General features: G+C 39.9%; 1 protein-coding gene across 3 annotated transcripts in view; it reads left to right on the top strand.

Annotated features, from left to right (window-relative positions):
* Nucleotides 1–206: 206 nt before the first annotated feature.
* ARHGAP45 (Rho GTPase activating protein 45) overlaps nt 207–13,480 on the top strand; it is a 71,233-nt gene continuing 57,959 nt past the window's right edge. For 2 of the 3 annotated variants that reach the window (XM_032209039.1, XM_032235705.1), the window contains exon 1: nt 207–491. In XM_032209039.1, the coding sequence (XP_032064930.1) occupies nt 402–491 (90 nt within the window). In that variant the 5' untranslated portion in view covers nt 207–401. Of the gene's footprint in view, nt 492–5,160; nt 5,238–13,480 lie in introns of those variants that run through there. The other variant, XM_032208307.1, reaches the window with a different exon arrangement.

Here is a 13,480-nt window from a genome sequence, read left to right as displayed (position 1 = left end):
GAGGAATTTAACAAGCCATGGCTTCCTCTTAGTTTTCAACTACAGTGGTCACACACACACAAACACAGACAGACACACACACACCAGCTTTTTCCTGTGCTGTGTGTGTGTGTGTGTGTGTGTGTGTGTGTGTGTGTGTGTGTTTCAGGCAAACCCAGTCAGGAAATAAGTTTGTAATCATGTGCGTTGAGCCCAGGCAGTTTACAGGCAGGGGCGACTGTCTATTGAGACTCTGAAGCTCTTCCTTGCTGAGTACATACGCACCCAAAACACTTTCGCAAAACCAAGTGTTAGGAAGCCACATCTAGGAACTTCAAGAGAAAAGATGCACCTTGGACACTTCGGGCCCTGAGCTGGGGAACTAACATTGATCTGTACCCATCGCCTTTTCACCGAGCACCATGTTTTCAAGGAAGAAGCGTGAACTGATGAAAACACCCTCCATCTCCAAGAAATGCCGAGCGGGGAGTCCTGTGCCCCCAGCCTCCTTGGTAAGTAGGGTGCGACCTTTCGGTGCCTGGGCAGAAGAAAATATGGATGCTCTTGTTTTACAACCTGCAGTTTCATAAAAGTAATTTTGGGGGAGCTGAAACTTGGGCAGGATTGTATTAGTTCAGGCTGCATTTATTCATTTGACTTGAACTGAATGTCTGAATTGGAGTTCAGAAAGGGACGGCTGTGTTTTCCTTGAAAGGGCATGTGCTTCAATGTAGAAAGTCTCAGTTTATACATTGCACGGAGCTAAGGTTCGTTTAACCACAGTTTATTAAAGAACAGTTGGCCGGGTTGTCTAGTTTAGACAGCCTGCTAAACTATAAATCATGACTTCTACATTGCAATGGCACTTTATAAATCCGAGGTTGTGCAAAACATCTGGCTGAACTCCAAGTCATAATTCGGCGTTTCGGCACATGCATTTATGTGCATGCGCATTGGAGGCGAAATAACAAAAACATTGGGAATAAGGTATGGTGAGCCTTGCAGGGTGGCAAACAACTCCAGCCGCGAAAATGTCACAGGTATTTTGCAGAAGCAAAATTGGGATAGTGATTTACCAAAAAAAGAAAAAGAGAGAGATTAAAATTAACTATAGCTTCTATCTATTTTATTTATTCACTTACCTTACCTTGTCCTTATGAACTTCTGCAGCGGCAGGCGGGTAAGGGTCACAGGGCATATCCAAAAGGAGGAAAAGATAATACCGGTAGTCCTTGACTTTTGACCAAAATTGAGCTCCAGATTTTTGTTGCTTAAGTGAAACATTTGTTCAGTGAATTTTGCCCCATTTTACGACTTTTTGTGCCAGAATTGTCAAGTGAATCGCTGCACTTCTTAAATTAGTAACAAATTAGTAAATGAATTATGGCTTCCCCATTGACTTTGCATGTCAGACGGTCGTAAAAGGGGATCATATGACCCCGGGACACTGCAACCGTCATAAATGTGAGTCAGCTGCAAAACAACTGAATTTTGATCGCGTGACCATGGGGATGCTGCAACGGTCGTAAGTGTGAAAAATGGTCAGAAGTCCCTTTTTTCAGTGCTGTTCAAACTTTGAATAGTCACTAAATAAACTGTTGTAAATCAACAGCCACCTATAATTAAGATTACTGAAGTTTGTAAAAGCTGGAAATGAATCTAGTGGTAATTCTGAACGTATTTTCCCCCCCATTGAACTGAAAGTGGTTTCAGAAGAATTTCGTTTCCCGTGGTACATTCAAAATCACTTTGGGGTGTTTTTTTGGCCAAAGATCTAGCAGACTTTTGAGACAACAGCCCAACCTGTTGTACTTGTGTTAGCAGAAGCCACAAAAGGAGAAGAACACATAACAGGGCAGACTGTTCAAGCAACTCTCTATTTCTAGGTGAAATAGCAGCTTTGCTCAATTGATAGCATTCAACAAATGCAATTAGAATCATCTTCTTTAAATGACTCCATAATTCCTTGCGGGGTGGAATCTGGGCAACTGAATTGAGCTGAGTACTTACTGGCCGGATGCCCTTCCTGTCACTAATGCAGAGGTGTCCCCCCCCCCCCAGCAGATACAATATTCTCATTGTGCCCAGAGAGAGAGAAATATCTGTCTCTACCTAGGATCAAACTCACAGTCTCCTGATTGTGAGGCGAGAGCTCCACCTCTAAGGCACCGCACCACTCAAACAAATGCAATTAGAATGAATGCAGCAAAATGTATTTAGGTAGTCCTCGACTTATAACCATAATTGGGATAAGAATTTCTATTGCTAGACAAGGTTAAGTGAGTCATGCCTGATTTTACTACCCATCTTGCCACATTTGTTAAGCAAGTCACCTCAGTCGTTAAGTGAATTATGCGGTCATTAAGCAAATCTGGTTTCCTCCATTGACTTAGCTTGTCAGAAGCCAGTGGAAAGGTTATAAATGGTGATCACATGGATACCAAGATGCTACAACCATTGTAAATACAACTGGTTGCCAAGCGCCCAAATATTTATTATGTGATCCTGGGGATGTTACAACAGTCATAAGTGCAAGGACTGGTCGTAAGTCACTTGTTTCAGTCTGCTGTATTTTTGAACGGTTACTAAACAAATGATTGTAAGTCAAGTTCTACATATAAATTGGATAGGAATATGTGAGTGTGAACGAAAATAGAGGGATGTATTTTGTGTCTACAATTTGGGACCAGCCTGGCTACCCCATCCATCATAGATAGCCAAGTATGGTATTCTCTTCTGTTTTCATACTCTGCAGCAAAGAGAAACTCATGGCCCACCAGATTCTGTGCACGTGGTGAAAATCAGACAGTTTTTAACTACATATCTGAACTCTAAAGTCGAAGTAAAAATGTAAGACTTGCAATAGATTGGATAAAAGATCTCTCCAGCATCCTGTTTTCCATAGAGGCCAAGCAGATGCTCCAATGGAAAAACTCTTGTCAATGAAAGGAAATGGTACTCACTGATAGATTTATTGGGTTCTTGATGTTCTCTGAGCTTGTTTCTCTTCCTGCAGACACTTTATTATCAGGCCAGGTAACAACATCCGTGGAGAAACTCAAAAAACACCAAGAACCCAGTGATTCCACTCTGAGCCACTTATACTCTCTGTTACCAAGAGGTAGAAGTTTGGTGAATAGAGAAATGATATCCATGATCAATAAGAGTTCATATTCTTTCTCTCACTTACTTCTACTGATTTATCTAATCCTTCCTTCAAAACAATCGTGACAGTCAGCAACAAAGAACTTAAATGACATCCCATTGTTATCTTTTGGTTTGTCTGCAGTAATCTCTCCCCATTCAGTTTCTCTGGATGACCCCTTAATTTTAGTATTGTATTAGCAAGCGAGGAAAACCTATCTTAGATCAATCAATCAGTTTGTCTATTGCGTTGAGTGCTGATCACAACAAATAAGACAAAGACTACCTGCAAGTGATCAAAGGCTAATAATGTTCATTAAAATATGCAGAAATCAGTAAGAACATTAAAAGATTATTATTGCAGCAGATAAAACAATAGGAAAACATCAGTAACTTTTGATAAAATCGTATCTCTATTTAGCAGAAGCTTGCTAATCGCCATAGTGATGTTTCCTCGTCTAAATTCATTAAATATTCAACTTTATATGAATCAGGGTAAAGCAAGAAGGGGTCCAATTTTTTTCCACCTGCTAAAGTGTAAATAGGACAGTAAAATAAATAACATAAGAAAATCTTCTATAATTTCCTTGGAAAATGGGAAGATGTGCATACAGATAGTCCTTGACTTACAACCACATTTCAGCCCAAAATATCTGTTGGTAAATGAGACATTTTTTAAGTGGATTTTGCCCCATTTTAGGACCTTTCTTGCCACATTTGTTAAGCGAATCACTGCAGCTGTCAAATTAATTACATGGTGTTTAAGTGAATCTTGCTTCCCCATTGACTTTGCTTGTCAGAAGGTTGCACAAGGGGATGCTTTGAACCCAGGACCCTGCAATTGTCATAAATATGAGTCAGTTGCAAAGCAGCTGAATTAAGAAACTGACTTTCTCTAGTTGCCAATGTCATTTGCTGGAACTGTAAACTTGTGAGTGTTTCTTGGAGGAATGGCACTGTAACAAACATCAGATATGGTTCGGTTCACCTCAGCCTTTTCGCTAAAAGAATTATATCAATTTTTTAACTACTGAGTAATCTAACCTATTTGTGTTATTGTGAGTCCTGACTTCATTCATTGTACAACAATGATGACGATGACAATACACGTATTACAGGTATTTTTTTAAAATCTTGGGCTTTTAAGCTAATACGAATTCTTTTGTGATGTCTGAAGTAAAGACTCTTTTAATTTCTGTTTTGTTTTGTTTTTGTTTTCCTCTGCGGTTTCAAAAATATTTGACATGGGGGGAAAAGAAGATGAGATTAAACAAAGTAGAGTTGCATAAAACATATTTTTCTCAGATACAAAGAGTGGCACTTTTAATAATTAGAAAGAAGAGGATTTTCGTATTTACGTATGTAAAAATGTCGTATTTTACGTGCTATTAAAAATGAAGATGGATTACTGTATTTTTCTCTCTGGCCATCTTAAACCGTTAGATTTTAGAGGATGCTGTTTAAAAAAATAAGTTGGTACGGTCTGGAAGAAGCAAGGCATTGTAAATATATACCATGATTTACCATGAAAATTCACTATTCTTGGATCTGAATTCAGATAATGGGTGATTATCACCTTACAGATATTAATTAGCATTTTCAGTGCCAGAATGTTTTGTGTTTTATGCTTTGCAATTAGCCACTGTATTTTACATACATCTGACTTCTGACTAGGTTGACTCACATTGGTCTTTCTTAAGCTGTGCCTTAAGTCTTGGACTTCAATTCCCATAATGCCTACCAACATGATCATTACCTGTGCTGCTTTGGGATTATGGGAGTTGAAAAACAAAAAAATTCCAGGGGACTCCAAATCGAGCAGAATGTGTCCAAACAAAATGTTAGCAGTTCCTTGTGGTCTCCTCCCATTCTTTATTTTTCAATTTACAATTCTCTATGTGTCTGTGAGTGAGTGTGTGTGTGTGTGTGCGCGCATGTAAACACACTCACGCTTCTGTTAATACAAGATAACCCTTGGTGTATCTGCTGAAACAGACTGGCATCTGTATAGTGACTGGAATTATTGGTTTTCATCATGCTACAAAACGTATTGTTCGTCTTATATTTATTTGAAAATGGAGTGTCCTATCTTTGGCTGTTGCAAGAGTGGATGGGTGAGTTAAGAGTTGCACATGCTTCCTTTTACGAGTGGCTGTCTCAGTTTGAAAATGTTGATTCTGTCAGTGGTTGGGGTGTAGCCACAAAAAATGTTGAAATGCACAGTATGGAGCAGCGTGGAAATCTACATTCTGAAATAACTGCTTGAAGATAAACTCAGCCGGTGAGGTTTGACTATCCTACTTATCCTGCCAATATTGTAAAATGTTACCTTTTAAAAAAATAATGGAGAAATCGGGCAGGATGGAGAACAGAAAAGAAAACACTTGCAGCTTGTAATCAAGCCGTGTTCTTAAACATACAGTATATAATGTGGGCATTGTACTTTTCAGCACAGGAGTGAGCTATACACATATGGAACAAGGAAGGCGTCGTCTAAAGAAGTAGATTTCTGAAGGAATGTCTCTTTTATGACCAGTAAATACATTGTCCCAAAGGTGCTTTTTTCAAGAGACAACTAGACTTTCTGGTTCTTCTTTGAAGACATTTCACTTCTCGTCCAAGAAGCTTCTTCAGGGAATGGAAGGATTTAAAAAAGAAAGCAAACAGAATAGAATTCTTTATTGGCCAAGTGTGATTGGAGACACAAAGGAATTTGTCTTTGGTGCATATGCTCTCAGTATACATAAAAGGACAAAATACTTTTGTCAAGAATCATATGGCACAACACTTAACGATAGTCAAATAAGCAATCAGGAAACAATCAATATCAATATCAATCATAAGGATACAAGCAACAATGGTACAGTCATGCAGTCATAAGCGGGATGACCAGCTGTCTGCAAGGAATATAAATCCTTCCATTCCCCATAATCCAATCAGAGCTGAAGAAGCTTCTTGGATGAGAAGCGAAACGTCTCCAAAAAAAAATCAGAAAGTCCAGTTGCTTCTTGAAAAAAAGCACCTTTGGGACAACTATGACCTGGATGACTGAGAATCTCCATAGACAGTAAATAATTAAAACTTTATTTTTCATTCAGAACCACTGTTCTTTTGACACACTTAATATTTCATGCAGGAATCTTGGAATCTTCATGGAATGTTGAATAACTATTAACTTACTGGATGATTATGTTTCAACAGGGGAAAACACATATGGTTTATAAAGAAATATTATTGATGTTTCAATGCATTCAGGAAGATATGACAAGGAGTCATAGAGAGATGGTGGAATTGATGCAAGATAAAGGTGTGAGACTAGGAAAACCCCAGCAAACAAAAATAAAAGATGAACAAAAAATTCAGAACATAGAGAAGAAACCAGAAGGAACTGAGGAAAGAATAGAGCAAATAAATCCAAAAATGATAACAAGTGGACAAAGATATGGTAGAGATAGTAATAATTCTTAAAAAGGAACTGACAAATTATCTTCTAAGAGTTAAAAATATAGAAGAGAATAAAAAGAAAAGTCTCTTTAAAATGTTGAAAGAACTATGGATGGGTTCTCTAGAGATCCAACAACAATAGATAGATGTTGTGGCAGATAAAACACTTAGATTAAATAAATGCGAGGTAAGGAGTTACAAGATCCCAAGGGAGAAGCATGAAAGATTTATGAAAAAGTGTATTAGAGTTGAAATTCTAAAAATGGCAAGAGATAATGGATAGAGATAGAATAATTCTTATTATGGTAGCTATTTTATTTAAGAGTTAGAAAAAAGATAGAAGTCAGAACATGAGAAAATAGTATTATGTATACTGATAAAGAATAGAATATATTATAATTACTATGTATACACAAATGTTAGAAATTGAAAGATTATGATTATGTATATTTAAATAACATTACTATTATTATTACTGTGTTTAAAATATATTGACCCAGAGAATACTCTGTTTGTTAAAGAAAAAACATACCATAATAAAACTATATTAAAAAAAAAACATTTCATGCAGAAATCAAAACTAGACTGAGTAAACCACCAAGGGAACATTTTGTTCAGATTCCAATGCAGAGTATTTCAAATGTGGCAACTTTAAGCTATGTGGATTTCAACTCCCAGAATTCCTAAGCAAGCACTGGCTCGGGAATTCTGGGAGATGAAGTCCACACATCTTAAATTGCCAAGGTTGAAAAATATTGCTCTGAGTGAGGCCAATATTGGATTTTTTGGTTTTTTGCACTGTGCAGAAAAGAGGAAGTTTTCAGATCTAACACATTCTGAACAATTTGTGGTTTCTTTTCTCTGCCTTTTTACAGCAAGGAAACTGGTAGTAGGCGTTTTTTTTTCTTTTCTATTTTTTTTTATTATTATTTTTTTAAAGAAGCAATACTTCTGCAAGTTTTTCAGAACTAAGATGGGCAAGGAAAAATTGCAGTTCCTGTGTCAGAGATGGAGATATTTTCTTTTAATTGAATAGCTTTGTGGAATATTCTTCTTAGCAGTGTTTTCAAAACTGCTGTGTGTTGCCTCCTTTGCAAAAGTTGGGTGGGGGTGGGGGGGTTGCCGATTCAGCCCCTCCTGATGCTATGCAATCGGAGGAATGCTTGGCAAGCGGATGAATAGTAAGTCCGCATACAGCCCGTATTCTGCTGAACTACGGAAGAAGGGCTCCAAAGCCGGAGGAAACGTTGTAGACTCGGTCTCCTTTCGAGCTAGTGTCTGGCTTAAGGTAGGAATGATTTTCAAAACAGTCCTGTGTGTATAAGGCAAAGAGGAAGCAAAACTGAGTCCTGTGTGGTGACTCGGCATAGTTCAGCTCCCATGCTGACATTTGGGTGGATGCGATTCTTCACATTTCTGCTCCACAGATCGAGATTGCAAAAATCCAGATGAACACTAGAAGTCAGCCAAGGGGTGGTTGTCTATCTCTTTGCTGCCATCTAGAGGTTGCTTGAGTTGTCACAGTCCATATCTGATAGCCTAACTATCACACGGACTCTTGGTGGAGGAGGAACCTAGAGGAACCTAACTAATTTATTTGATTTATATCTGCAATGATGATACATCCTTTATTACAGAAAGCTCTCCTTTAAATTTATTTCATTTAATGATTTATTTTCTTGGTTTTACTCTTGAATTTTCCTTTGTAAAGCAAACTTATAAACATAAACAATCAATTTATTTTTAATTCCTATGAATAACTTTTAGATTTTCCCCCTTCTCAGGTTTTCCTCTTTTTTTTCACCCAATAAAATATAAAACTCTGGTGAGCATTTATAGCAACTGACAAAATAGAGTATTAGAAATGAAGCATAGGAATTAATTCTGAATCGTTTCAGAAAAGCTCTTAAAAATCCTCTAACAGTTGAAAACATGAGGAAAGAGCTGTGCCTATACAGATGTTGTAAATACTGAAAAAGTGGGAGACAAATGAATTTCTTGAGGAGACAGGAAAAGGGAAATCTTTGGCAGATTTAATTGGCTGCCAACCTCAGAGGAATATCAAAGGAATAAAGCAGCTATTAATTTATTTAGTAAATTTATATGCCATCCATCTCACTGTCAAGCAACTCTGTCAAGATCCGTTTTGATAAAATACTTCTTTCTAAGATGGGAATCTCCAGAGTTGGCAATTTTAAGACTTCTGGAGAATTCCTCAGTCCACCATGCTAGCTGGAGAATTCTGGGAGTTGAAGTCCACAAGTTTGGAGACCTCTGTTCTAAGAGATAATGTTTCCCTATCTTGCCAAGTTAAAAAGTTCTATTTTCTTGTAGATTAACATTGCCTTAGGTTTAATTTATGCATTTGGTGAAGGATAGGACCCATCATGACCGGATTCAATTTTTTTTACTAACAGTTCTGTTGCCATCACTTGATGGGTGTGACATGGCTTGGTGGGTGTGGCTTGGTGGGCGTGGCAGGGTAGGGATACTGTAAAATCTCCATTCCTTCCTGATCAGCTGGGATTTGGGAGGCAGAGAATAGATGGAGGCAGGGCCAGTTAGAGGTGATATTTACCGATTCTCCGAACTCCTCAAAATTTCCGCTACCAGTTCTCCAGTACTGGTCAGAACCTGCTGAATACCACCTCTGATCATGACCCTTAAAATGTAGTGCAGAAATCAAGCAAATAGAATAAAAAGTATGGGAAAGGAATGCTTCAGGCAAAGTATTAATCCTGCAATGAGCTTCCTGCCTCCAGGCTGGTCCCTCCAATTCTCATTAAAAAGGTTACAAGCTGCATAGGCTGGAAAATTGTCTTTGTCTCAAGTGTTAATTGGCTTGTGCAGTTGCAGGGCAGATATAAAAAAAAAGTGGGCAATAGGAAAGATGCCCAGGGCACTTAAAATTTATAAAAGTTATTAAATGGTCCTTATATTTGCAATATTAGATATTCACTTGTTGGAAGAAATGTCCTTCTGGGTTCAGTTCTAAGTGAGGAAAAAGACCCTGGATTCATGGAAGTTGCTTGGAAAGAAGGTTTATTAATAGTGGACAAGATCACATGGTTTAACGTCCTGCGGGGGGGGGGGGAGGAAGAGATGCTGAGTACCCTGGTTTTATGCCCTCTCCGGGTTTTTGAATTTGAGCTTTTATTCTGATTAGTTGTCAGACTCCTAAGCTTGGTTGAGCCTTTGCTGAGTGATGATGTAATGAAAGGGCTTTGGGATTTCCACTATGGCTCTGCCTGATGGAGGTAGATCTTTGTTATGTAGAATAGACTGACCCAGGCCTTAATGGCCCATTAACAAATGGGGGCGGGGGGGGGGAATGAGTTCCTGCTTTTAGGGGAAATAGTCTGTCCTTTTAATATTTCCTAAAATATTTCAATTTTTCTAGGAGACGGGTGGGTGCTGATTTCCTACATACTCCATTGGCAGTAATGAATCTGACCTGTGTTTTCTCAACCTCAGCAGCTTTAAGATGAGTTAGACTTCAACTCTCAGAATTCCCCAGCCAGAATTAAAGTCCACTCATCTTAAAGTTGCTAAGGTTGAGAAACACTGTCGTGTACTGTGGCTACGCAGGTAGTTAGTTTATGGGTATGACTCATAAAGAGGCGTTTTCATTTCTTTTCGTAGTCCCACATCCTTTCTTTCTTTCTTTCTTTCTTTCTTTCTTTTTGCCTTCAGTCCAGGAATTGCTTAGTTTAGGCCTCAGCAAAGGAAGGTGAGAGATTAATGAGGATTAAATGTCTAGCTGGTAGCTAAAACAAACAAGGGAAACAATGACCTAACTGAGGTTAGAGCTAGAAGCTTGTTATCTCACACCTTGCCAGGATAAATGGGAACAGCTAGCTTATTTAAGCCGCGATTCTCTCAGGTATTAATTGAAAAAAGCAGGTCAACCACAGGACATCCAATGTAAGAAGCTGTTAGAAGAAATGACCATCTGGATTCAGTTCCAAGTGGGAAGAAACACACTGGAAACATGGAGGCTGCTTGGAAAGACGGTTTAATGGTGGACAGGGTTTGAGATCCTGGGCAAAAAAGAATATGTGAGACTGCCTGGGTTTTATGCCCTCTCTGGGCTTTTGAATATGAGCATGTATTCTCATTGGTTGTCAGACTCCCATGGGGCCATGCAGGGGTAACTTTGTAGATGTCTGTCTCCCAGGCTTGGTTGAGCCTTGCTGGATGATGATGTAATGAAAGGGCTTTGGGCAATTCCTCCTATGGCTTTGCCTGAAGGAGGTAGATCTTTGTTATGTAGAATAGACTGGCCCATACCTTAATGGCCCATTGACAAAGGTGAGGTGGGGGAGGGCTGAGTTTCTGCCTCCCTTTTAGGGGAAATATTCTGTCCTTTTTAATATTTCCTAAAATATTTCGTTTTTCTAGGAGAGGGGTGGGTGCTAACTTCCCACAAAGCAAACTAAAACTTGATGGGTTTGGAGGTAAAGACATTCAGGCATTCTGCAGTTGCTTAGAGGCAATCTTAGCCCACAACATGTTCACTACCAAAAGTACATTGGAGTGAGTCTTAATTAAGTTCTTTTGGACATAAGAGCAGGAGTGGGAGTCTACCGGTTCGGGCGAACTGGTAGCTCCGACTTTCAGCTGTGCCCGCCCATCTGCCCCTGCGCTATACTCACCTATATTCCCTTTTCTGAAGCCCAGCTGATTGCTGCGCTGTAGAAGGTAAGTTTTCAAATGCATTGCATGTGCGGGCGGAGCGTTTGAAAGTATGCATTCAGCTAACCGGTTGCTGAACTGGTAAGGATCTCACCCCTGCATAATAGGGAATATGTGAAAGAATTTGGTTTTGCAGAAATACCAAGTGCCATTCCCTAAGAGGATTTGCTGTTAAGAGAGACAAAAAAACCCTTCAAAAATATTAGAAAACAACATATATATTCTTTAGTTTTGCTGCCAGTCAGTAGTCTGGATTTCTGCAAGCCAAATATGGTAGCTTTATGCAAAGGGACTGTATGGAAACAAATTTGGAGAAGTATGCGTCCTTTGAGATGGGATGGGAGATCAGGGGATTCACATCCCTAACATGGTGACCCCAGTTGGGTTCACATCTTACACTAAGCCAGTGATGGCTAACCTTTTTGTTGTTGGGTGCCAAAAATGTGAGGGTGCGTGCCGGCACCCATAATGCAAAGAACGCCTCCACATGTGCATGTGCGCGCATACACCCCACACTTCCCCCCACACACGCAGCGTACTGCTCGTCTCCAAGCTGAACTTGGTATTTCCTCCAGGGGGCTGCGGGAGGCCGTTTTTGCCTTCCCCACCAGGCTCCAGGAAAGCCTTCAAAGCCAGGGGAGGGTGAAAACGGCTTCCCCCGGCCCCCCAGAGGTCCTCTGGAAGCCAGAAATGGATCATTTATGAATTTCTGGTAGTTGCTTCCGTTTTTCACCCTCCCCAGGGTCCGGAAGCTTTTCTGGAGCCTATGGAGGGTGAAAACAGCCTCCCCCAGCCCCCCCGGATGCCAGAAACAGATAGTTTCCGAACTTCCGGTAGGCCCATTGGGCCCGTTTACCCCCTACCCAGCTCCAGAGGCTTTCCTGAAGCCCGGGGAGGGTGAAAATGTTTTTTTTGGGCCCGGCCGAAAGGCCGAAAAATCAGCTGTCTGACGCGCGCATGCGTGCTGGAGCTGACAGTTCACCTGCCGGCAGATAGGGCTCCGCGTGCCAGAGGTTCACCATCACAGCACTAAGCCCTTACCTCACATTTTCCCAACCTTAGCAATGCTGAGTTGGATGGACTTCAACTCACAGAATTCCCCAGCTGATGCCATACATGTTAAAGTTGCTGAGGTTGGGAAACATTGCTTTATGCGGTGTTTTTGTTTCTCTCTTTATATGTATGTGTCAGCCTACCCAAGTACAAATCAGACAGGAAACACAACAAGATGAATTAATTCTACATTATTGAAAGGCTACATTAAGAGAATCTAAAAATCTAGAGGCAAAAACATCTCACTGCCACTTTAACTGCTTGACCTGTTAAGGTGGGTCCTTCCTTAAGTTTCTTTCTCTGAGCATTAAACTAATGGGGGCTCCTGGCTCTCTTGACTGATTGGTTCAATGACAGCATTTTTTTCCTCCTCATCCCCCCAATGCAGTGGTGGCTTTGACTGAACTGGCCGCAACCCAGGCCTTCCACGCTCCCGAACCGGTTCTTGGTTTTTGCTTCTGCGCATGTGCTGAGCAATTTGCATTGCACTGTGCATGCACACGCAGCACGCATCAAGCGCGCAAGTGTGTGGCCATGAGCAAACCAGCAGTAGCAAATGCCAGAACCCATCCCTGCCCCAACGTCTTCTCCACATTTCATTAGAGCATGCTATAATGAATCTATGGTGCAATAATTTATGTGCTAGATAATAACCACAATAATAAATTAATTAGATTTGTGATTTACTGTACCCAGCCCAACCAACTGTAGTTTATGTACAAGTTATGGCTTAGTTATGATCCATAACTAATTAATGATTCTCACCACTGTTCGTATGTGGTGAATCCATGCATAAGTTTCTGAGGGTTCCAGCATCTGGTGTGCTTCACATGTATTTGATTATAATTTCCATCATTGGCAATTACTGTGCTGACTGGGGATGATAGAAGTTGTAGGGAATAAAGCTCTGAATAAATTCCTTTACGCAGTCTCAGCCTTTTAGCAGGAAGTAAATAATAAATGGCAGCTTATTTAGCTTGGTTTCTTTGAAATGCTTTTACCTGGATGTGTATTTCATTTCATTTCATTAGTTGCTCCAGTCATTAGCCAGCTGGCTTACAATTCTGCTACGTGTAAGCAAGATTAAAACAGCAAATAATAATAATAATAACCAGACAAATAAACAATGCTGTATTACATAATAAAATATCTCCATGCTAATGAA

Source organism: Thamnophis elegans, chromosome 1, assembly GCF_009769535.1.
Source record: "Thamnophis elegans isolate rThaEle1 chromosome 1, rThaEle1.pri, whole genome shotgun sequence".
NCBI lineage: Eukaryota > Metazoa > Chordata > Lepidosauria > Squamata > Colubridae > Thamnophis > Thamnophis elegans.
The sequence above is the reverse complement of the archived record's forward strand: the minus strand, read 5'-3'. Positions and strand labels throughout refer to the sequence as shown.